Source organism: Silene latifolia, chromosome 2 (genome assembly GCF_048544455.1).
Source record: "Silene latifolia isolate original U9 population chromosome 2, ASM4854445v1, whole genome shotgun sequence".
In the NCBI taxonomy this organism is placed as follows: domain Eukaryota; kingdom Viridiplantae; phylum Streptophyta; class Magnoliopsida; order Caryophyllales; family Caryophyllaceae; genus Silene; species Silene latifolia.
In genome coordinates this window covers 41,643,242-41,669,334 of record NC_133527.1, presented here as the reverse complement: position 1 = coordinate 41,669,334, position 26,093 = coordinate 41,643,242, and the positions used below count along the sequence as shown (strand labels likewise).

The 26,093-nt window shown below is 38.6% G+C and overlaps 1 protein-coding gene and 1 non-coding gene across 2 annotated transcripts; one reads left to right on the top strand and one right to left on the bottom strand.

Annotated features, from left to right (window-relative positions):
- Positions 1-3,193: 3,193 nt before the first annotated feature.
- LOC141645006 (small nucleolar RNA R71) lies at positions 3,194-3,302 on the top strand. Its single transcript, XR_012544604.1, has one exon. It is a non-coding gene; the product is annotated as a small nucleolar RNA R71 (small nucleolar RNA).
- A 5,685-nt stretch (positions 3,303-8,987) lies between these two features.
- On the bottom strand, positions 8,988-11,557 carry LOC141642651 (uncharacterized). The gene is made up of 5 exons (XM_074451508.1): positions 11,315-11,557; positions 10,372-10,634; positions 10,072-10,283; positions 9,726-9,987; positions 8,988-9,445 (listed from the first exon to the last, which is right to left on the bottom strand). Exons 1-5 carry the CDS (start codon positions 11,406-11,408, stop codon positions 9,149-9,151), a joined length of 1,128 nt encoding a protein of 375 aa, XP_074307609.1. The 5' UTR covers positions 11,409-11,557; the 3' UTR covers positions 8,988-9,148.
- Positions 11,558-26,093: the final 14,536 nt, after the last annotated feature.

The window sequence follows — 26,093 nt, the reverse complement described above, 5'->3', positions numbered from 1 at the left end:
GCAAAAACTACAGCTAAAAACTCCTTCTCAGTGGTATAATAATTGACTTGAGCCTCATCCAGAGTTCGGCTCGCATAGTATATGGCATTCAAAGCTTTATTCTTCCGCTGTCCCAAAACTGCACCGATCGCATAATCGCTGGCATCACACATAATCTCAAATAGGAGATCCTAATCAGGCGGCTGAATGATAGGTGCAGAAACTAGAGCCTCCTTTAACCTGTTAAAAGCTGAAAGGCACTCATCAGTAAACTCAAAGACAGCATCCTTAAGGAGCAATTGTGTAAGTGGTTTAGCAATTTTTGAAAAATCCTTAATGAAACGCCGATAGAAACCAGCGTGACCAAGGAAACTCCTCACTCCTTTAACATTAACGGGAGGAGGCAATTGCTCAATCACCTGTACTTTTTCTTTGTCAACATGTATACCTTTATCAGAAATCAGATGCCCTAACACAACTCCCTCATTGACCATAAACTGACACTTTTCCCAGTTTAAAACAAGATTAACATCAATACAACGCTGCATGACTTTATCAAGGTTAGCTAAACAACGATCAAAGTCATTACCATAAACTGAGAAATCATCCATAAATACCTCCATAATGTTCTCTATATAATCAGAAAAAATCTCCATCATGCACCTCTAAAAGGTAGCAGGGGCGTTACACAATCCGAAAGGCATTCTACGGTATGCAAAAACACCCTGTGGACAGGTAAAAGTGGTCTTACTCTGATCATCTGGATGAATAGGGATTTGAAAGAACCCTGAATATCCGTCTAGAAAACAGAAAAATTTGTTAGAGGCAAGTCTTTCAATCATTTGGTCAACAAAAGGGAGGGGGAAGTGGTCTTTCTTGGTGGCGGCATTCAACTGTCTATAATCAATGCACATCCGCCACCCTGTCACAACTCGTGTTGGTATTAATTCATTTTTCTCATTTTTAACCACGGTAGTCCCTCCTTTCTTCTAACTACCTGAATCAAGCTAACCCACTTGGAGTTGCCAATCGTATAAATAATACCGCATCGAGTAGTTTCATCACCTCGGCCATAACAACTTCCTGCATCTTCGGGTTCAACTTGCGTTGACCCATGTCTCGTAAGGCTTGTGGCCTTCCTCCACTCTATCATGTGCATACAAATATCGTGGCCGATGCCCTTTATATCATCCAAAGAGTAACCTAGAGCCTTCCTGTTTTTCTTAAGCACACACATCAAAGCGGGATACCGGTCATCATTAAGCTTAGCACTAACAATAGTTCGGGTCTGCTCTGTATCATCTAGAGAAACATACTTAAGATTAGGAGGTAGTGGCTTACGCTCGGGAACCTTTACCTCTACAAATAGCAGATGGAATCGCTTCAATGGAATAGCAGTGTTTACCAAATTCTCGTTGGCCGTGGCTCAAGAGCATCTCATCTTCTTCCTCTGTGAGCTCGTAGCTTTCCATTGAGGCTACCAAAGCACCTGGCTCCTCAGCATTCTCCGCTGTATTTCCTGCACACTCATCTGAACTAGTAAGATCAGCTAAGAGATCCTTGGCTAAGGATTCCCTCCAATTACAATTAACATCCTTGTCAACAATATCAATGGAATAACATGCATCATCATCAGCAGGTTCAGTCGCCTTGTGAGCAAGACTGAATTCAATGGTGTCATCCCCTACCTCTAAGGTTATTGTTCCGCGTTTGACATCTATTACAAATTTCCAAATTTGTATGTAAAAATGGTCTACCTAAAATAATAGGTATCTGACTATCCTCAGCAATGTCCAAAACAACGAAATCGACAGGAATAAAAAACTTACCCACTCGAACGGGTACATCCTCTAGAACTCCTATAGGTCTCTGAGTCGATCTATTTGTCATTTGAACGGTAATATCGGTCACCTTGAGTCTACCAATATTTAACATTTCGCAAACAGAATACGGCATGACACTGACACTGGCCCCTAAATCACAAAGGGCCTTTCCAATTTCGTGGTCACCTATAGTGCAAGGAATTGAAAAACTACCCGGGTCCTTTAATTTAGGTGGTATATTAATTTGCGAAAGAGCATTGCATTCTCCCACAAAAGCAACATTACCATCATCACGAAAATTTCTCTTACGATTTAAAATGTCTTTCATAAATTTAGCGTAAGAGGGTACCTGGGTAATTAGATCGGTGAAAGGAATCGTTACCTCGAGATTCTGGACCATCTCCAAAAACTTACCAAACTTGCGCTCCGGCTTAGTATTCTTTAAACGCTCCGGATACGGGACTGCAACACTGGCCATAGGATCAGCAACCTTCGGCTTCCGTAAGTTTAAAACTTCCTTCAAATCATCAATGAGTGTAGAATCATGCAAACTAGTTGACGGATTTGCGTCTTGCACTGGAGATCCGGTCGATCGACTGATAGGAGTAGTCGATCGACCAATCTGGCTGGGTGTGAACAGTTCCTGGACAGAAACTTCTTCATCAGGAGACTCAGTCGATCGACCATTGGTGTCAGTCGATTGACTGCTTATGCTGGGCGTGAATAGTTTCTGATCAGAAACTTTTCCATCTGACATCTCAGTCGATCGACTGCTGTTGTTGGTCGATCGACTGGTGGTACTGGCAAATAAGCTCGTTTTTTCACCAGAAATTAAACTAGCTTCTTCATCATTTCCCGAGTCTCCTCTTGGCTTGTCGGGACCTTCATAAGATAGGCCACTTCTGAGATTAATGGCATTAATCATTTCAATCGGCCCTTCACATTTGCTCGAAGAATTGGCGACTTGCTTAGCCTCTATATTCTCCAACTGCTTCATAAAATTCTTTGAGGACTCAATCCCGGCTGCTTCTATATTCGCCACTTGAACCAAAAGAGTTTGGACCATTTCTCTCAACTCCGCGGTCTCATCTGGATTATGGACAGGAATTTCAACTCTTTCCTTGGAAGCTTCAGAGGCCTCGAGCTTCTCGAGACGGGCAGTAATAGAAGTAATGAGTGTCACAACGGCACTCATTTCATCACTTTGCTTTCGTGATTTTCCACGTGAACTCCCAAACTCAGCTCTATGGACTGCCATCTCCTCAATAGTATTCCAACCTTTATTCTGACCGGTATTGTTTTGGAACCTACCATTCGCAGCTGCGTCCAGGATGACCTTGTAATCATCATATAAAGCATTGTAGAATAAGTTGCAAAGGTACCACTGCTGGAAACCGTGGTGAGGGACAGACCGAACCAAATTCTTGAAACGTCCCCATGCTTCACAAAATTCCTCATCAGGTCCTTGCTGGAAATTTGTGATTTTACTTCTCAAAGCATCAGTCTTTGCAAGTGGGAAGTATTTTTTGCAGAAAGCCAATGCGAGAGATGTCCAATCTGTGACTCCAGCTGCTACCCTATCAAGGAAGCGGTACCAATCTCGCGCAGAATCCTTCAAGGAGTATAAGAACATCACCCCCTTTACTTCATCCTGAGTCACCCCAGCCGATATAGGTATGGAACAGCAGTAGTCTGTGAAAATTTCCATATGCTTCAAGGGGTCCTCATCTGGTAGACCAGCAAACTGATTTCGCTCTACTAAATCGATATAAGAGGAACGAAATTCGAAGTTACCGGTAGTAGGGGTAGGTAACACGTGCCCCTTTGGAAGGTGCTGCTCTTTTGGCTGAAGATTGTCATATATCGTAGTCATGTTCGCCAAACTGAGAGTACTCAAGTCTTCCTCTCAAAAACCTATCTTCTAACTGTGCAAAAGCAAAACTAGAAGCAAAGGTAAGCAACAGCCTCAAGGAACCAAAGTTCCTTGAGACAAGAAAAATAAACTAAAAATAAAGCAAACAGAATTACACCGTCTCCCCGGCAACGGCGCCAAAATTTGATACCGTCGTTTTGTATCAAAATTAAATTTATAATTCCAAACTAAAACTATAGCTAGTGATAGTAAGGGTCGAACCACAGAGAGACAAGATCAATTTTGTTTGCTATTTTCAGTCTATAAAAGTAACAATTAAATGGGGGGTTTTGAAATTGGTTGACTTTAATGACTAATTGCTAAATATGAAATTCTCAACAAGATAAAAAGAAGATCGGGAATTTCGGTTCACCATGGCTAAGGTCAGGTCAGTAAGGTAGCAGAGATCCTATAATACGGTCTCAGGGAATATGAGCAAGCCTTTCGATCTATGCTCAAATTAACCTTACGGTCTTCTAATTCCCAAGAATTTCTCAAAGCTTTCGCTCAAAGGAAATTTCAATCTAATGATAATTTAAATTACTAATCTTTCAATCTAGTAAAAAGGCTTATCAAAAGACAACAAGATCGATACGGAAGAATTCATACTAACAAAACAATCCTAATTTATGTCATGGCTCACCTCGTTCCCAATCAAGACAATTAGCTACGCATGATTACAACTACGACAATCGCTAAATTAAAGACAAAGAACGAGATTGACATAATTGAAATTGAATTAAAGACAAAAGATCAAAAGATGAATTGCTGAAAGTAAATTAATGACAACAAGTATTGAATTAACAAGAAATTAAAGAAGAAGTAAATTGAATTCAAGCTTACTAAGGATCGATGAACAAAGTATTGAAATTCGGGATTCGTCGTCCCCCTTTCTTCCTCTAGACTAGATCTAAACTGAGTTCTTGAGTAATGAAAAACATAACCTAAAAATTGTAGCTGCGTTCTACTGATAAACGATGCCAAAAGTTAATTACAAATTGGGCTTTTAAAAGTCTAACACGAAGAATTAATCTCAGCTCGCAGACTGGTCGATCGACTGATGAGCATGGTTGATCGACTGGTGAGTGCTGTACAGTAGCGTCTGATGAAATTCCTTGGTCGATCGACTGGTGATGTTGGTCGATCGACCAACTGAGTTGTGTAGTGGCTTCTTTCTCTCTTTAAATCAGCTCTTCACTCCATTGCACGCATCCCAAGGCGAGTGAATCCGAACTCCCTTCTTCCAAGCTTCCCTGAAGTTGCCTCCGGAGGACGATTTAGGCTTGATTTAGCCCACTTTCACTCATTCCTACAATAAATCATAGAAATTGCGAAGTAACCCGTTTCGGGAGAAATAGTAGCCTTAAGCTAACAATTATGCATGGAAATACGTGCCAAAACTGCAAATAAAGTGTATAGAATATGCACGTATTAGAAGCTGATTTGGATTTATCTGTTGCAAGTATTGTGGATGAACATTCTGCTTCAGACTTTCAACAACTACGCTCATCTCGCCTTCAGCTTATGCGAAACCAGCGACTTTTTTGGGTTCAACGTTCGAAAATCAAGGCTGAGGTTTTAGATGGTTATCCTACACGCTTCCTCTTTAATCGAGTTAAACAAAGAGCTACAAAGCACCGTATAATGGCTCTTCGATCATCTGATGGCGTATGGATACATTCACCAGATTCTATTACAGATGAAATCGTCAATTATTTCACCAATTTGCTCTGCAATAATTCTACCAATGTTCATGCCGGGCCTGGGGGTTATATCCATCATTTTGTGTCTACTCTGAATTTGCCCAAGCTTAGACAAGTTGAATGCTCTTTATTACAGGCTCCTTTCTCGGAACACGATATTCTGAATGCTCTCCGAGGTATGGATGAATCAAAATAACCTGGTCCTGATGGTATTACACCAAAAATTTTCCATACTTTTTGGCCACAGATAGATCATTTAGTGACTTCAGCAATTCTTAGATTTCTCAACTCCGGTGTTATGTTGAAAGAATGGAATAATACCATCATTGTTCTGATACCAAAAGTTGATAACCCTGAGTTGGTCTCGCAGTATCGACCAATCAGCCTATGCAATGTCGTATACCGTTTAGCTTCCAAGTGTATGGCAAATCGACTCAAATTGGTTATGCCATCTATTATTTCGGATTCCCAACAAGCGTTTGTCCCTGGTCGTCTCATGTCTGATGGATGCCTTATTGCTCATGAAATAATGCATTATATTAACAAGACTAAGAAGGGTACAAACTGCTACTCGGTGATCAAACTGGATATGCATAAGGCTTTTGATAGAGTATCCTGGCATTTCCTCATGTCCGTGTTAGATCATTTTGGCTTCCCGCAATCTTGGAGTAATCTGATATGGGAATGCATTTCCACAGTTACTTATAGTATCATGATAAATGGTGAACCTTCGCCCTCCTTTCATCCGTCTTGTGGTTTACGTCAGGGAGATCCTCTATCTCCTTGTTTGTTTATCATGTGTATGGAAGCTCTATCTCGTCACTTTCAGAAGGCTGAATCCCAGCAACAACTTGTTGGACTTAAGATTTCTCGGTATGCTCCGCCTCTATCGCACCTGTTTTATGCAGATGACGCTTTCATCTGCTGCAAGGCAACACCTGCTTCTTTTGAGACTTTCCGAGATATTTTTCAAGACTTTGAGAAAGCCTCTGGCCAAATGATTAACCTCCAGAAATCTTTTATTAAATTCAGTCCCAATTCACCGGAGGACTTCAAATCCCATATGACCTCTATTCTACGTATGAAAGCTTCTGATTCTTTTGGTACATATTTGGGCGTGCCGGTTGATCTACCTAAATGCAAGAAGACAGCTTTTCATGATTTCTGGATAAGATCGCCACACGTATTTCATCATGGTCTTCTCTTCACTTATCTCAAGCTAGCAAGTTTGTTATTATCAATTCTATCCTTCTTGGTTCATTGGTTCACATTCTAGCTGCTGTTCCTCTTCCACTATCCGTGTCTAGGAAGCTCGACTCTTTAATTGCTGCCTTCTGGTGGAATAAAAATTCTTCACACCGAGCAATTCATTGGCTGTCTCAACCACACTTGCATGTTCCAAGAGACTCTGGAGGTTTGGGAATTAAATCGGTGACGGTTCTCAGTCAAGCTTACCTTATGAAAAAATTTTGGCGCCTACATCATAAGCCGACTGGAATTCTGGCCAAATATCTCGCGCCAAAATATCGAAAAGATCTTCCAATTCCCAACCTCAAGTCCAAAGTTACGCAACCTTCTTTTGTATGGCAAGGTATTTGTCGTGTTGCCGCTACGTGCTCTGAAGCTATGGCTTGGAAAGTTGGAAATGGCAAATCCATTAATCTTCTACTTAGCCATTGGGTACATGGTCATCCTCCAAGTTTGAAACAATCATAGGGTACCCACATGCCTTCGTTCTCTGACTTTGTTCGTGAAGATGGCTCATGGAATCCGTGTAGTATTTTTCGCGTTTTTAATAACTCCACTGCTAAAGATATATTGGCCATGGAACCACCTATTCTTCAAAACGATGACTACCTGTACTGGAAGTATACTGAAGATGGTTGCTATAATATTAGGTCGGGATACTCATATCTTTTATCCAAGCATTCGTCAGCAATACCACAGATTCCCTCTTTTCTTTGGAAATTGGTATGGCTCTTTCCATTTTCAAGTAAATTTCCTCTTTTTATCTGGAAGCTTGCCCATCATATCATCCCAACGAAGACGATTCTGGCCCATAGTGGATTTCGTCTAGATACTCTTTGTCCTCTATGTCGAGCGGATTTGGAAACTCCTGAGCATTTGTTCCGTTCCTGTGAAGTAATTCAGCATATCTGGCGTTCTTCGTTACTCGGCATACACTCCTTGGCTAATCCAAATGTCTCTTTCGTCCGATGGTTAGCTGATCACATTTCATATCTTCATCGAGCATCTTCAACTGGGTTTAATAGTTTACTTCATTTTTATGCAATCTTGAGATCCATCTGGCTCACACGTAACTCCATTGTTTTGAGAACTGTGACTTTGTGCCTGTACGCATCCTTCATTTAGCTGGAGCACTACATCACTCACACTTGCAATTGTCTTCTCTCCGATATGAAGGAATTCTAAACCGAGTACTTGGGATTACCGCAGGTAATCAGCTTTCAACTTTGCAGTCTTCACTTTCTTATCGGCTCTACATCTGCAGGAATTCTATACAGAATGGTTATACAACTATGGTTGAGTCAGACTCTCGCGTGGCTGAATTCTACTACATGAGTGCCTCATCCCTTTTTGCTGCCTATTCTCAAGCCTTACTTCAAGTAATGTTGCGCCAAGAGACAGCTACATATTCCGCAATTACCTTTGTGGTATCATCAAAAAAATTATGTTCAGTTCTGGCTTCTCAAAAGCCAGTACCAATAGCTGTGCGAAATTCACTACATGCAATTCGCACACTTCTTCGTTTACATCGTAGTTGGTCGGTTAGTCTAGCTACTGGTTAACTTACTGAAATTTGGTTGTATCTGTAATAACGTTTTAACTTCGTTTAATATATCGGTTTACCTTTGTCGAAAAAAAAATGCAGCTTTCTAAGATGGGCCACCGAGTCCAGATACTACATCATTGATTCGTCAATTCGGGTTCATTTTGCGCCATTTCACGTGAAATTGTTTAGAATTCTGGGCTTGTAAGTTATATCTGATTCTTTCATATGGGATTTGATACTTCAGTTGAAATGGTAAAGAACTGGTCTCAAATTGGAAGTATTTTTCTTCCAGTAATTGCATCTGCCTAAACCCCATTAATTAAACTACAAAAATAAGTACGGGGAACAATTTCATAAATTCATCAAGTTCATTTACTATATTTGTGTGTAGCTGTGACTAAATTTGTCTGTATAAATAGTCTCCAGGTGCAGTTTCAGGGTCGAAGATATTCATTACCTTTAAAATTGCTCAACCAGTAGATGAGAAAAGGTAACAGACCGGTACGTGAGCTCTACACCTGGCAGCTGACTCTCGGTTCTAAATCATCCTTTTCCGACTTCTCTCAACCCTTCCTCTCTGACTATCAATAATCGTTTTCCTTCTATGCAGGGACACCATGTCAAACTCCTAGGGAACAGCTGAATTGTCAACCTAGGCCGCCCCACACATCCCATGTGGGACGCTGGGCTAACTGAACACAACCCGAACCCTAAGCCTGCAGCTCAAGGGCCAGCATTTATATCAAGCAAACTCATGACAAGACACCATGGTTTCATTGTCTCAAAGCAGAAGTAAATAAATAAAACTTACTGTAGATAATAAATAAATAGTTGTAACTTGGAAGACTGTCTCACCAACGAAGAACATCCCGCTTTTGTATTGAAGATAACATAAATGAAAACAAATTATCAACTAATGCCCGGCAAAAGTATTGTGCTAAGATTCAACAGATAGCTGGGCTTTAATAATAGCCTCGCTCAATCCCTTGGCATAAGGAAATAAATGGCCAGCACCGGGGAGCTCATGGTACTGAACCCATGGCAGCCTCTGTGCTATGTAGCGGTTTAGTATCACTGGGACGATCATATCTTCCTCTCCTTGCCAGAGGTGAACACTGCCTTGTCTGTTTTCAAATGGATTTTCCAGCTCTGTAGGACAGAAATTCCACTTCCCAAACCCAACAATCATGTCCCGATGTAAGGATTCATGTTCCCCTTGCTGTCTCACTGGAACCTGATGCGACAAGGGAGGACAGAGCATTAATAAAGCCATCATGTTAGTCCAACAGTAATGGTTTGAAAGCACTTGAACTTTTAATCATTGGATTGCTCATCTGATTCACATTAAACTGGTTTGGTTTATAACACAGACGGTCCTGAATATGCATGAATCAGTGTTTTATATCCCAAATGAACAAACACCTCACAAGCATATAGGTTATATAACGCATAAAATCAACAATGTTTGTAGAAGTAATGTCAGTACCAAAACTTTAGAAGACATAGGTAAGTACCGCATTTGTAGGTTTCTCAAATAAGGCCATGAGTTGTGCGTCCTGACGAGACAGGATGTCACGACTATGAGCAATAACACTTGAAGGTGAAAATAGCTTCTGAGTCTGCCACCAGTAAGTGAGCCAGGGTGCATAGTGTGCCACTCGCACTGACCACAGATCCCGCGGATGCTGCAAGTAGTATGCTTGTGTAGATAAGTTGGCAGGTAAGCCAGACCACCAATAGTTGGCAACGGGCGTAACCAGCGATGCCCCTGCTAGCCTATGAGCATATTGAGACAAAAAAAATGATCAGAAATGCGCTTGGAGGCAAAAACCAAATTGAAGAGAAGAATTACAAATATACCTGTGTGGAATATACTTGAGGCAGCCCCATACCATTTCTCCTCCCATGGAATAACCAACCAAATAAAATTTAGGGCCGAGGGCAAGTTGATCAGCGAGCTCTTGTATATCTAATGCCATGCTTTCCGGAGTTCGGTTAGGGTCTGGATCACTTTCACAATAGCCAGGCCTGTCAAATCCCACAATGTGTAACCCCAAGCTTTGGATGGTATCCTGAAGGAAATTAGGCAAAGTCAAGAAACTTAAATAAAGGGAGAAAAAAGGGATGAATGAGAGAAATGTATGATGAAAAGTAAAATACAGGTGAAACTTGGGTGGCAATGAAGGCATGGTGCCTGCAGGAGTCGAAGCCATGGACGAAAATGAAGCTGTGTTTTGCTTCATCTTTGGGAACTCCATAAAGTTGATAGGCCAAATGTCTTCCATCCCGTAGCTTAATTCTGGGAGCTGTGACGGGAGGACCAGAAGGGGTACCGCAGAGTTTGGGTGGAGGAGGGCAAATAGCCTTATAACCCCAGGCCAAGCATCCCACTAGCACCACTAGAATAATTTTCTGGTATACCCCTGAAAATTATCAACTTCAGCAATTAGACTATCTTTATTTGCACACTCGACTTTACTTTATAAAATATCGTCTCTCATATTTCCTCGATTTATCTTTTGGAATCATCAAAACACTCTACAACATGTTGTTTGCACCTTTTTCATTAACGGAACACTAGTCAAGTGTGATCGGTCTCAAATCCAAGACCCAACTTTCGTACACAACAAAAAACGTCCCACTCGATCCTGCGTCTCAACTTAAGACCCATGCTAATATAGAATCTGAATCCAACCTAAAACTTATCAAAACATGACAAATAAGTTGGTCTCAAGTTAAGACCCATGCTAATATAGGACCCCTTACCTTGAGTCATTCAAGCAAATCACTCGATATCCATCTTAAAAGTAAAACATGTCCAACAGGCATCCCACTAAGATACATGGGAGAAGCCAATCTTTTTTGTTCACCAATCCTATTTAACACGTTTTAAGTTGTAATGAAATAAAAGGGTGCTCCAATAATATATAATGGAACTGCTCCACTAACGATTAAGATAAAGCAGAAATGGACAAACATAAAGCAACAAATCTGGGGTAAAATGGGGGTACATATTACATGAACAAAATCTATTTGTGGTAGATTAATGACATAAATTATGGTTTAATAAAATTGAACCCAGATTATGATAATGAAGGTAAACCTGAAAAAGAGGAAGAAGGATTAGATTTGCGAGTGTGAGATCTGGCAGATGAAGCTGATATCTTCCTCTTGTTACTTGTAACACCATCCCCCATTTTCTTTACTTATTAAGTTATTATTAACAATTAACAAAACTAATTAGATTAGCCTTTATATTTGAAATTTAGCACAAATGTGTAAAGTCGTAAATTGAACATCTAATCTATTTTTTTCCAGGTCAAAATAAACAAGCTCATTATTTTATGCGTTACGCCATGCTCATTGCTCACCTTGTCGGATCTCATTTTGGATCTTTCTACAGTCCAAATCCATATTTTCTAAGCCAGATCATTTTTTTTTCTTTTTTTGGTCACATCACGTGTAAGCCGGATGATATAATGCCTGAAGTCACTTTTGTCAAATGAAGGGGACCTGCAAAACGGGTCAACGGGTCGGGTTTCTCATTGGTTTTAGGTTAATTCGGGTTGGGACGTGTTATTTCGGGTTTCAGGTCTGTTCCGAGTTTGTTGCTCGTGTCTGTTTCGGATCATTTTCGGGTCAATGAATAACAGAGAAATAGCCATTTCAAGTCCTTTCAGTTCAACTAGAGTTATATTTTTGTCGGGTCAGCTTCAGGTTTGGTGGTTTGGGATCGGGTCATTTTTGGGTCGGGTAAGTTACGGGTCAAGAAGCTCGGGTCATGTTTGGGTCGGGTCGGGTCAATTCGTGTTTTCGGGTCAATTCGAGTCTCGGGTCGGGTTGGTTTGCCAGGTCTAGAACTTATTGTGACGGAGGATATGTAATAATTTTATGCTTTGGTTCAAATTATCGTATTATGTTGCGGGTAAGAATTGAACTTCAATCTTAAAGCTGGAGCAATTTTTATACCCTACACCCAGTCACCCATATGTAGGGTACTGAAGTGAATTTCTAAGATCTGAACTGAACTTATAAAATATGAACTGAACTTAAATGGATTGACTTTAAGTTCAAAAAAACAGGCATAACACTCATAAGTACTCCCTCTGTTCCAGTGATATGTTTACACTTCCTTTATTTCCCCCTCACAGAATAAAGAAAGTGTAAACATATCACTGGAACGGAGGGAGTAGTTAACTTGCCATTAACCTTCCTTCCTCCTATATGAAACCTGCATCTTCCATATTTACAAAGAAAAGTCTACATAAAATTTAATTTCCCATCAAAACTATTAGTTTTGTAATATCAATTGATTTGTGTCTTGAGTAATAATTGTCTTTTAATTTATAAGATAAGTGTTGAAATTTTATTAAACTTAAAAGTTGTTAGATCTCTCATTATTCATAGTTAAATTGCGATTTTGAGTATCATATTTATAGGAATATGACAGTATCATATTCATTGTCAATTTGATGAATATGTGTTACCTATTGTGATGTTCATCTTAAAACACTATGATATTCATTTTACGTTTAGTGAATGTGATAGTGTAATCTGATTAATATGTATCGTGTAGTGTAATATTCACCATATGATACTATTATATTCACTTTGAATTTAGTGAATATGGTAGTGTAATTTAATGATTATGATCTATAAACTTGATAAATTCGAGTACATAGAAGAAAAATTGTTGAATTTGATAAAATTTTAAATTTGATAAATTGGGTAATTTGGAAAAAAGAAAAAGAAGAAACGAACAGCGGTGTGATCTGTAGTTAATTTTTGTTCTTTTTGTCTTTTCTTTTATTTATTTTTTACTATAAATCTGCTATATGTTTCCTTTCAGTCAATTACAATTAGTTCCACCAAGGGTAAATTTTATGCCTAAGTTTCTTTTTTCAAAATTTATAAGTAACATCATAATTTCATTTAAACTTAATAACAAGTTACAATTCTGGGTAAAAAAATATGAAGTAACCGTTTTCAAAGATGACAAGGGTAAGTCGGGCCTGATTTGGGTTTAGTCAAGTCGATCATATCAATTTCAGGTCATACTAGGTTAGCCTACCCTTTCCGGGTTGCGGTCGGGTCGTTATCGGGCCAAGTTATTTCATGTTAGTGCGTCTGCTGGATTGGGTCGAGTCATTACCGATTGTAGTTATTTCATCTCACTGTTTCAATTTTTTACCAATAAATTTAGTTCTCGACCATTATTTGGTTTTGTTACTCAGTTACTCTATTACTAAGTCAAACATATCAAATTACACACCAAATCGCTTTTATTTTGATCAATATAATTAAGCTTAATAATTGTCGGCTTGTCAAGCTAATCGGATCAATATCGAGTCGAGTTAGGTTCGGGTTAGGGTGACTGATTATTAGGTCGTACTGGATGACATGCTTGAAAAAGGTTGGACCGGGTCAATTTTGAGTTTTGTCGACTCGAGTTTAGGTCGGGTCATATCAAATCAAGTTTGTCAGCTCGGACTGTTTTACCCTCACTCTTTAACTCCTTAACGCCCATTTCCTCCCTACTCAAACCCAGCAACCATGTTTCCCAGTTCCCACCAATCCAAGCCATTAACAACAATAAACACCACTACTTTTTGTACTCTGATAATTTTGAACGTGAGCCCAACAAATTTGACACCGTTAAATTCTTAATTGCTTTTACAAAAATATGAGTTTGTTATGAAATATTATTGTACTCCGTATAATATTATATGAATGTGCATATTATAAAATATTTTAGAGTTTTTGTATTATGGAAACTCCGCCTTATTCTATATGTATATATATACCCCTTATAATGGAATAATATACAGTTTTATCTCCCTCGTATTCTATATCTTCTCTTTATTATTCTCTTTATTTCACAAGGCGTTATTAGCACAATTGTAACCAACTAAACGAAAAGGAATTAATAGTCTTAATTTGTTTGTATATTATTAAAATCTGATAATCAGGAGGTTCATATCAAATCTTATTATTTTATTAGCTAATCAAAGTCCGTTTTCATTATACTCTATAATTGTCCATTGAGATCTGATTAGTCACATAATTTTGAAACTCTCTCGTGTAAATTTATTAAAGACAAGACATTACACGGAGACTGAGTATATTTGATATTGGAGATCTAACAACTACTCTTAGTGTAATAAAGACCTTAAATGCTCATGTATGAATTGACATTATACTAAGTCACTTGTAACCACATAATGATTTTTCTGAGTAGTTATTGTGTGAAAATCACAGTTTGATTATTATATGAAATCTTTAATCTCCGGATTGCGCATTTTGATTCAACACATTTAAAATCCAACTGCATTATAGTATTTTATCCCCAACTGAACTTGAAGTTCAACTGTGTGTTTTCAATATGAAATACATCAAATAGAGGTTCCACTACTACAAAAATGACATAAGAAACCGATTAAAAATGGCATAAGAAACCAGACTATAACCGGCCTATATATCATAGGTGTCTTAGCCTAAGAAACCGGTTAATTGAACTGGTTTCTTTTGTCATACTTAAAAGACTTCTTGTTGTAAATAACCAGTCTCTTTGAATAATGTGAAACGCAAAATTACAAGAGAATGAGAGACTAGTTACAGGCTAGAACCAGTCTCTTTGATCGCATTATTGAAACCAGTTATTGTCTATAGCTGGTCTCTTATGTTTTTTCGTAAAAGAAAAAAAATAATAGAGAAAATTAATACATTTAATTTGTATTACGATAATAAAAAAACAATCACCATGAGCTTACAAAAAAAAAACCAGGATCACGTTTATTAATTAAAAGTTGCAAATACTAAAAACAATGGATCTAGTACTTTAACGTTCTTGACAAATAGTTTATAATGAAAATGAAATGATGTGGTTGTATCCAGCTCTTGATCATCTAATATTTCTTCAACTAGACCTGTACATAATTTCAATATTAAAAAGACTGTTAAATAAAGGATACCCTTAAATAAATGATACTCGTAAAATAAACAACTGTTTGCTATTTGAGCTCTATTTTTTGTGTATCTTATACTAATGAGTTACTCTACTAATCTTACAAATGAAGACCATCTTAGTCTCAGAAAAACGTAACAACAAATGGATAGCTAAAGAGAAGTATCACATATTGTTTGTCACTTGGTCCAAACAAATTACATACATAAATATATTACTCGACAATAAGAATCATACATCACACACAACCCAAAAGACTAGAAAGGAAGATCCCAAAGAAGCTTGCTCTCCAATGAAAATAATATGTAGGCTAAAGAAAAGGACTTTACCTATAGTGTGCATTCAATATATCGCATAACAGCAACATAGTAAGCACCAGCAGAACCAAGTCTTCCATGCCCATGGATGAATCAGATCCTCATTCCTCAGATTCCTAGAAGTAAGAACATGAAATTTTCAAACTATTATCCATTGTAAAGCCAATGAAATGCTTACAGGGAAATATCAAATAACTCATCAATGTAAGGTAATATCCGTATAAGACCCTTTAATTATAGGATTATAACGCAAATTTTATATGCAAATTATTGTCATAAACGAAAACAATGATGAAACGATAAAGATCAAGGAATAACCTTCGGTCCTAGTGCAAATTGGCAATGAGAGATCAAAGTAGATCTCCTCCTAAATGATGCACCCAAGATCGTCTAAGAAATGCCCTCGTGCTAGAATGAATCCTCTAATTGCCTTGCAATATTGAGAGGATTATTTTGTGAGTTTTTCTTTAGATGAGAGATCTAGGTTTAGAGAGGAAAAATGTCTCTCAAAACCCTAAAATTTTTATCAAAATGAATTAGGTTACAAAAGAAAGGAGAACCTCTCTTTTGTTCTCTCTTGGCCGGCCAACCATGAGCCCCTTTGGGAAGTGGGCTTCCACTTCCTTTTAGCTTTAGCTCATGGTCCGGTTCGTTAATTGCTAAAACGTATATGAAGGGTTTTTAATTATAAATTGTCATCGGTTATCGGTAATTAAAGAATCAACTAATAATACGGGTTAGTTGAATAATTAATACATGTCCGACAAAGACAATATGGTATAATTAATTTATTCAATATACATTAATCAAATATAAGTCGCTTATATTTAATTTACGAATTAATTGCTTAATTCGCCTTAGCCATTATTATTTAATCCGTATTAAATAAAATATCTCAACATCACATTTTGACTAATTATTAGTCAAATAACTCGGACTAACTGGTTAGTCAATTTTTGGCATCTACATGACTGTATTTTCATACCGTCACATCTCTCAAACGTATCCTATAGGTGTGACTTTTAGGGACCAGTTGATCACCGCCATCTGTATGACAATAACGTCAAACTTATCTAGCAAGCCAACCGTTATTGATAAACGTGGACCAACTGATTATGATACAAAAGTATACCCTTTGATCCTTTTAGAGATTTATAAGTCCTTGCACTAACTGTAAAGGACACAAGCCCCAACAAGCTCCCACTTGTCCGTACAAGTGTATGTGCAATGACGTTATCCGCACTAACTGGAGGACACCACCTCCAACAAACTCCCACTTGTCCGTACAAGTGTATGTGCGATAACCGATTCTCATATTCATTTAAAATTTCTCCCACTCAATGTAAAACAATTTGCAGATCCGGATCCGCAAAGGTCGTATTTTACAATCGATCTGGATCTAGAGTGGTTTCTCCGACTAGAGAGTAACTTAACTGATAAAACGAATCCGTATCCGAGCATGGCCATGCATTTCGATTCTGACTCCTCGAGTGACCCCGAGAAATATCGAGTACCCGATAAAGGCTGAATATTTCCTTCAACTCGAACTCCTTCCGATCTAAGCAAGCATGAAATGACCCAGAAAAAAATCTACTTGGCCCCCTGTTACGGATGACCGTGAGAAAGAAACCAAAGTCACCCAAAATCCGCCTTAGTCTCAAGAGACAGTCGATAGTCAAAAGAATCGACTCTTAGGATCACCATGGAGGTCCTATCCACGACCGGCACCGAATGTTATAAAACATTTAGGACTCCACGTCGATGTCACAATTGTGTCCTACGAGATATCCGTATAACTCGCCTCGTGATTGGTCACCAACCTTTTGACTTATGGCTCGTTGAACCCACCATCAACCAACGTCACAAAATAATTACCTTGAGTTATCAGCTCACGTGGGCAATTAAGGACCAAAAATATAATGTTTGTTTAGTTCACTTTGTGGTGTTCAAAATTTGTCGTACAAATCCACATGAAAAACAAAATATATAAATATCAAAACGATGATGTTGTATAGAGTACAAAAGAGAATGAATCTAATCCATAAAAGAGTACTACAACTTGGGAACACGTTTAATTCCCATGGAATTAACGTGCCCTTCATGCTTATCTTGTCGTAATGGTTTAGTGAGAGGATCTCACTATGTTATCATCTCGTAGCAATCTTTTCTATCACTACTTCCTTTTGCTCCACGTAATCTCGGATTAGATGAGCTTTCCGTTGTACATGTCTAGACTTGTTGCTAGACTTTGGCTCCTTAGCTTGAAGATGGCACCACTATTGTCGCAATAGATGGTGATCGGGTCATTCGAACTAGGCACTACAGATAGTCCATGTAAGAATTGACGCATCCATATCGCTTCCTTTGTAGCTTCAGACGCGGCATAGTACTCAGACTCAGTCGTAGAATCTGCTGTAACAGTTTGTTTGGAACTCTTCCAGCTGACTACAGCGCCATTAAGAGTAAAAACGAATCCAGACCGAGATTTCGAGTCATCTCGATCCGTTTGGAAGCTAGCATCTCACAGAACCGGTTGCGCATAGCTTTTGAGGGCCTCCATAAGTCAATGCCCAATCTTTAGTCCTCCGTAGGTACTTAAGAATGTTCTTGACAGCCAGCTAGTGTGATTCACCTGGATGCTGTTGGAATCGACTTGTCATACTCAATGCATATGCCACGTCTGGACGTGTGCATATCATGGCATACATGATTGATCCTATAGCCGAAGCATAAGGAATCCGTGTCATGCGCTCTTTCTCTTCCGGTGTCTCGGTGCTTGAGACTTGCTCGGTGCACCCCGAGCCATAGGAAGAAACCCCTTTTGGAGTTAGTCATGCTGAATCTCTCTAGGATTTTGTCTATGTAAGACTCTGACGAGAGATAACATCCGTCGTGATCTATCTCGATAGATACGGATGCCCAGAATTCTTTGTGCCTCACCCAGATCTTTCATCTGGAAATGGTTTTTCAACCATACTTTCACCGAAGTTAAGAGAGGTATGTCATTCCCAATCAGGAGTATGTCATCGACATACAATATTAGGAAGACAATCTTGCTCCCACTCGACTTGATATATAGACATGGTTCCTCGACCGATCGAGTAAATCCATTTTCTTTTATCACTTGGTCGAAGCGATGATTCCAACTCCTTGATGCTTGCTTAAGTCCATAAATGGAACGCTTAAGCTTGCACACTTTCTTAGGATGTTCGGATCGATGAAACCTTCGGGTTGTACCATGTACAACTCTTCCTCCAAAAAGCCGTTTAAGAAGGCGGTTTTCACGTCCATTTGCCAAATTTCATAGTCATGAAAAGCGGCAATCGCTAAGATAATCCGAATGGAACGCAGCATGACTACGGGTGCAAAAATCTCATCGTAGTGCAAACCTGGCACTTGGGTGAAACCTTTAGCAACTAGTCGTGCTTTATAGATATCTTGTTGACCTTCCACGAAATGCTTTATCTTGTAAAGCCATTTGCATTGAAGGGGACGAACCTTAGCTGGTAAGTCAACAAGATCCCATACGTTGTTCTCATACATAGAGTCCATCTCGGATTGCATGGCCTCAAGCCATAGCTTTGAGTCGGAACTAGTCATGGCACCTTTATAGGTTGCGGGTTCACTACTCGTTAAGAGTAGAACGTCATCTATGTCATGTTCCTCGACCATACCAATGTATCTGTCTGGAGGAATAGAGACTCTTCCCGACCTCCTAGGTTCCTCAGGAATATTCACCGCAGCCGGGATTGAAGGAATTGGTTCCTCCAATGGTTGCTCGGTATTTGGTTCTGGAATCTCCGACAGGTCGAAGGTTCTATCACTCTTTGCATTCTCGAGAAATTCCTTCTCTAAGAATGTCGCACTAGCCGCAACAAAAACACGTTGTTCGGTTGACGAATAAAAGTAATGACCAAGGGTTCCTTTAGGATAACCTATAAAGTATGTCTTGACCGATCGCGGGCCGAGCTTATCCTCGTGTCTCCACTTGACATAAGCTTCGCAGCCCCAAACCCGTATAAAGGACAAGTTAGGGACCGTTCCCTTCCATAGTTCATATGGAGTCTTGTCAACAGCTTTAGACGGACTTCGGTTAAGTATTAGAGCAGCTGACAGAAGAGCATAACCCCACAATGAGTCAGGCAACACGGTGTGACTCATCATGGATCGAACCATATCAAGTAGTGTTCGATTTCTCCGTTCGGATACACCATTCAATTGAGGTGTTCCAGGTGGAGTTAACTGTAGGGCAATCCCACAGTCCTTTAGGTGTTGATCAAACTCGTGAGAAAGATACTCGCCACCACGATCTGAACGTAGTGTTTTAATCTTTCTACCTAATAGGTTCTCACCCTATTCTCGGTATTCTTTGAATTTCTCAAAGGATTCACTTTTGTACTTCATTAAGTAGACATAGTCATATCTACTTAAATCGTCCGTGAAAGTGATGAAATACCTATAGCCTTCTCGTGCGGTGATTGACATAGGACCACATACATCCGTGTGTATGAGTCCTACTAGGTCAGCAGCGCGCATTCCAACACCTTTGAAGGAAATCCGAGTCATCTTACCGATGAGACATGATTCACACGTGCCAAATGATTGAAAATCAAAAGCCGAGATAGCTCCATTTTTGATGAGCTGTTTTACGCGTTTCTCATTAATGTGTCCCATACGGCAGTGCCATAGATACGTTTGATCTTTGTCACCAACCTTTAACTTTTTATTCATTACGTGTAATATTTCGGTGGTCTGATCTAAAACATAAATTCCGTTCATGGAGACTGCCTTGCCATAAATCATATCGTGTAATGAGAAAATGCAAGTATTATTCTCTATTACAAATGAAAAACCAAGTTTGTCAAGTGCAGAAACTGAAATAATGTTTTTCGAAAGACTGGGTACATAATAGCAGTTATATAAAAATAACTCAAATCCGCTAGGAAGCTGGATCACGTATGTTCCCCTCGAGACGGCAGCCACTCGTGCTCCATTCCCGACACGCAGGTCCACCTCACCCTTTACGAGGGGTTCGATGTTTCGGAGCCCCTGCACATGATTACACAGATGAGAACCACAACCAGTATCTAGTACCCAAGTTCCGTAACTTGCGTGGTTAATCTCAATCATATGAATAAAAGTAGAAGAGGAAGAAAACATACCAACAGGTTTAACACGACCTGCCTTTATGTCCTCATGGTATACGGGACATGTACGCCTCCAATGCCCAGTCTTGTGGCAATGATGGCATTCCATGTTTTCATTCTTGCTCTTTGTCGCGCCTGATGAGGTGCTCGACTCACCAGGCCCACTCTTACCTGGACCCGACTTCTTGAACTTCGGTTTACCTCTTTGCTAGGTTTGCCCGAGCTTTGCCCTTACCCTTTCCCTTGTTTGTCACAACGAGAACATCCTGTTTCATGCTCCCACTGGACTTCATGTCCTTCTCGGTCTGTACGAGAAGGGAGTGCAGTTCATGGGGGCTTTTCTTTAAATCATTCATATAGTAATTCGCTCTAAAGAGCGCAAAACCATCGTGGAGTGAATGAAGCATGCGGTCGATCACAATGTTCTCGCTGATTTTACAATCAAAGGTCTCCAGCTTCTCGACATTCTCAATCATGCTGAGAATGTGTGGGCTAACTGGTTGGCCCTTCTGGAGTCTCGCATCAAAGAAGCGAGTGGTATGCTCATAGGTCACGATTCTCGGTGCTTTCGAGAATTCCTTAGTGAGCGTGGTGAAAATCTTGTTTGCACCATGGGCTATGAAGCGTTTCTGCAAATTGGGTTCCATTGCAAAAATGAGTACGTTTTTAATCGCACCCGCTTCCATACAGAAATCGTTAAACTTGGCGATTTCATTAGCTCTAGCCGTGGGACCTGGGTTTGCCGGGATGGGCTCTAATAGATATTTGAGCTTCCGTCGGCCAGCGGCAGATTCCGTAATGCCGCCTCCCAATCCGCGAAGTTTGATCCATCATTCTTCGATCGAGTAGACTGATTCATCTGATTCATGAAGATCCGAAGCCAGGACTCACGGTCCAATGTGGCACTTGGCATTGGGTCGTTAGTAGGACCAGCCATTTGTTATAGCAGTTAAATAGATCGTGTTCTACACTGAAAAAAAAGAAGAAAAACAAAAACGAAATAAGCAACTCATCGAGGTGATTTAAGTCTATTTAAAATTCATTTTAATGTGTAGACTCATTGCACTTGCATAATTGATCTCCCTCAAGAATAATACAAGTGATCCCAAGACTCAATTTCCGTAAATTGATAAGCCAACTGTTTAGCTAATTCTTCCGTAAGAACTCTTGGTCGATAGATTTCCGTAAATCCTATCTATAGTCCACCATGATCACAGGATCGTACGAGTGACCATAGTGTTGAGATAAAATAGGTCAATCGGTTCCAACTTACCCGACGTAGAAGGGGTCATATTATGCCTACCGACGAAGAAGGGACTCATTGGAGTTTGACCTATAAAGACTATTCTCAATTTTTGTTTATACGAGGAAGATCCCATCAACTAAATTATAATTCATATTCAGTGAACGAATAACTAGCGTCTGCGTGAATGAATTAATTTGGGTGATGGCTTAAAATCATGTGACATAAGAATGTCAAAGAAAACTAACTCGTGACCTCTATATGTGTCAGTTTTCATGCAATAATTAGGTGGTTTGGTTTTTAGGCGGAATATGATGCATATTATCGTTACGAAAAATAAACAAAGAATGCAATACGTAAATAAAAATTCCTAGTGTGGCCTATCCTAATAAAAAGAACATAAAACAACTTTGGAATCCACCGTTGGACCCGAGAAGCTTGTCTTGATGTTCCATCTTGATCCATGTAGCGGGAGTGAGCATCCGGTCTCCATCTTTGGTCTTCTCAAAAATTACAATTTAAAATTTACAAATATAAACCTATTTACATTCTAAATAAAAACTGTAATTAAAAGAAATAAAAAAGGAGATACGAGATCTCAAAATACAACCAAGACCGTGTTCCATCACTAGTAGAAAAATCACATTTGGCAAGCACAAATGGCTACGGTTGTAGTTAATAACCGTTGCCTTAAAAATTTTGAGAATAGGCTTTTGAAAAGGCTACGGTTGTTGTTAAAAAACCGTGGCCAAAACTGAAAAGGCTACGGTTGTAGTTAATAACCGTAGCCACAAGCATTTTAGGATAAATAGAAAGCAACGGTTGACTAATAGAACCGTAGTCATATATTTTTCAAATTTTTTAAAATCCGAAAATTAATAGACATGAGTAACTTTTAATAAGGCGCTCAACACATTTTACTTCCCTCCAAAAAATACACTACCAAAACCTAAATTCTAAAAACCCCAATCCCTAAATCGCACTCCATCAAAACCTAATTAAAAACCCAATCGCTTGCACCTCCGGCGACCACACCACCATCGGCGACCACACCACCATCGGCGACGTCGCCTCCGACACTCTCACACACTGCTCTTGTCGTTCGTTTGCTTCCAATTCAGCGAAGTACTAATCATCCTTTGTCTTCTTGGTGATCGTTCGTCTGCTATTGTCCCTCTTTGTCTCCTTTCAATTCATTGGTAATTTGATTTCTTATCATTTATTGAGTAAATTATAAATAACTCCCTTATATAATCGACATTTTTGAAATAACTCCCTTTTATAATTTTTTATTCAAATAACTCCCTTTTAAAACATGTTTTTATACAAATCAATGCCACTTCACCGGAATGAGACTTATTTTTGAATTTTGCGGCCAAAAATTCATGTTTTCCTTCTTATTTCACTTATAAAAGATGTTAAATTACTATTCTACCTGTTTACTCACTATGTTGTTCTTTAAAATAAGATAAAACGACGAATATATGCTTGATTTTTCTTCGTTCTGAGTGCATGACTTGAGTCTATTATATTTAATAGAGATTAGGAATTGGTTACAAGTTATGAAAACATAGCAGCGATGTAGGGATTACATTATAAGAAGGGTAAATCGATCAAATTATAAAAACTAAATCTAGTTCCGGTGAAGAGGCATTGATTTGTTGAAAAAGAAGTTTTATAAGGGAGTTATTTGAATTAAAAATTATAAAAGGGAGTTATTTCAAAAAAGATGATTATATAAGTGAATTATTTGTAATTTACTCTTTATTTAATTATCCTTTGTCTTGGGTAATCACTATAGTAATGTCAAATTACTTTACTTTACTTTCTCACTTGAAAATCAATGATTATGTGAAGTGTGCTATAATAGACGAGTAAATTATGAATGATTGGTGGATTGGAAGTTAATTTATTAACGAGATATGAGCAATTTTGAATGATTGGTGAATTGGATGCTAATTTATCATCACATATACGCATGAGATTGTGATATTTAGTCTACTACTGATATTTGTAAGCATAATAGGAAATCAAATATACGAGCTAAGAAGAATACATGTGTTGTACTATTTTATTCTACTAAGCAGTAAGCACCAATTCATAATATGTGTTTGATCTTTTTGGACATCCGATCCTAAGCATCAAAATAATAGAATATTGCTCAGTAGATTATCCGGAGCTTAGTTTTTTCATGAATTGGGTAATCACAATAGTAATTGGGTAATCACAATAGTAATATCAATTTACTTTCAATCCGTCTCATTGTAGACAGACACTATCCGTCAAAAGCTGTAGAGGGATAGTGACCCTCTCAGAAAATACAAGTGAGAGGGAAAGTGGGGGTATCCATTTCCCACCCACTTGCACTATCCACTCTAAGCGTAAGACTCAGGGCTTCATGGTTGGCAATAACCAAAACTTAGATTACTAAAACTTAATAGTCTATTAATTCCAAGATTTGTCTTTTTAAACCCATTATATGGTATTTATTTCAATTGAAGAGTATGAAAGCTCTGTACAAAGAAATAATAAGAAAAATGAGAGAGGGAGAGGACAAATCAAATACCCATCTGCACATGTATCTGAACAAGAGTATAACAAATGGTTGGAAAATTAAGTGAATAAAGAAAATCATCCGTTAGTTTAACAGAAAATTAGACGGCAGTTTAAGTTTAGGTTATTGTTTAGATTACTTATTAAGTTGAGGGGTACACAAGATGATTCACAAAAAGGAGGGGTATATTGTAGAAAAAAAAATGAGTGTACATCATAGAAAAACTCTTTTTAATATCACAAATTCTCATTTGTGATGGCGATATCCGTCACAAGCTTGTGACGGGTACTATTTCCTCTCATAAAATGCTCATTGAGAGGTTAGTGGGAAGCACATGGGGGTGCCCCACCTTGTCCCCTCTTCCTTTTTGTGAGAGGTCACAAGCTTGTGACGGGATTAACCCGTCACAAGCAAAACTAGCTGAATATATATTAGTTGATTTGTCGCTTTAATTATTTCTCATTGAGCAACTTGAATCTCCTGAGTATTTGAATCAACGTACTAAGTATTTCTGTTGATTTGGGGCTTGAAATGATAGTGGAGTTGATAACATTATGTAGAGGAGCTTAAACTAGCATAAGAGTCCAATACAAACCAATAATTTCACATTTTTAGTTTAGACTAACTCTCAAGTTTCAGCGCATCTTCTTCAAGATAAGGCGTCTAAATCGTCTTCATTTGATTAAGGCTTAACAAGATGTCATCTACCGGACATCAGCTAATTAATTGGAAACTTGAAGTATTACACACTTATAGACTAGTATACTCTTGTGCTGATTGAATAGTTAATTTTGACGTCGATCAAGTGTAGTAGTTAGTTGATCTTCTTGTCTGGGCTTCGTCGATGTACGGGTTATTTGTTGCAAAGATGATATGAATGGTGTTAGCATGTGGCTGGCCAAAAATGGTCATTTTACTCATTTGTGACCATTTTATTACTTTTAGAAACGTTTTACTTTAAACGGTCTCACAAAGATACCATGTGAAAACATATCGTCTGAGATTGCATAGTAGTAGTAATTTGCGGTCGATTTTTTGTTTTCATTAACCGGAGCATAGTAAGCAGTCTAGTCCAGAATGTCATCAGTTATTTCTTAGTAAACACATTCTTTGATTGCTTCTTGTTTCAAGGATCTTATTTTGTATGGAGTTGTTTTTAGGCTAAATCATCAATTACTCCCTTTTATAGTACACTTTTTCAAAATTACTCCCTTTTATAAAAAAATTTAAAAATTACACCCAAAAAATTGCTGAAATTTTTAAATTGCTCCCAAATCCCTATTTTTGTACATTTAGGACGAAAATGCCCTTGATTCGCAAAATTGGGTCATTTTGTTTGCTTCATATCTGGAGTTTTACATAGACAAAAATTACGTTCTTTATACGGATAGAATCTTGAAGAAGTCTACTTTCCAATGGCGTTGGAATAAATAAGTTTTACCGTGTGAATTTTGCCCAACAAGCCTTCAAAGACTGATACGATTTTAAGACTGAAATTCCCTGTTTTTCCAGATTCGTGTCTGATATTGAGGAGCCATTTCCATGGTGTTATTTTGATTTAATGTAAACGCCCTTTCACATGGTTGTAGCCCTTTGAGTCTAGTTTCCGAATTGGTAAGGTAGACTTCTGGGTGATTTGTAGTTTGTCGGGAATCGC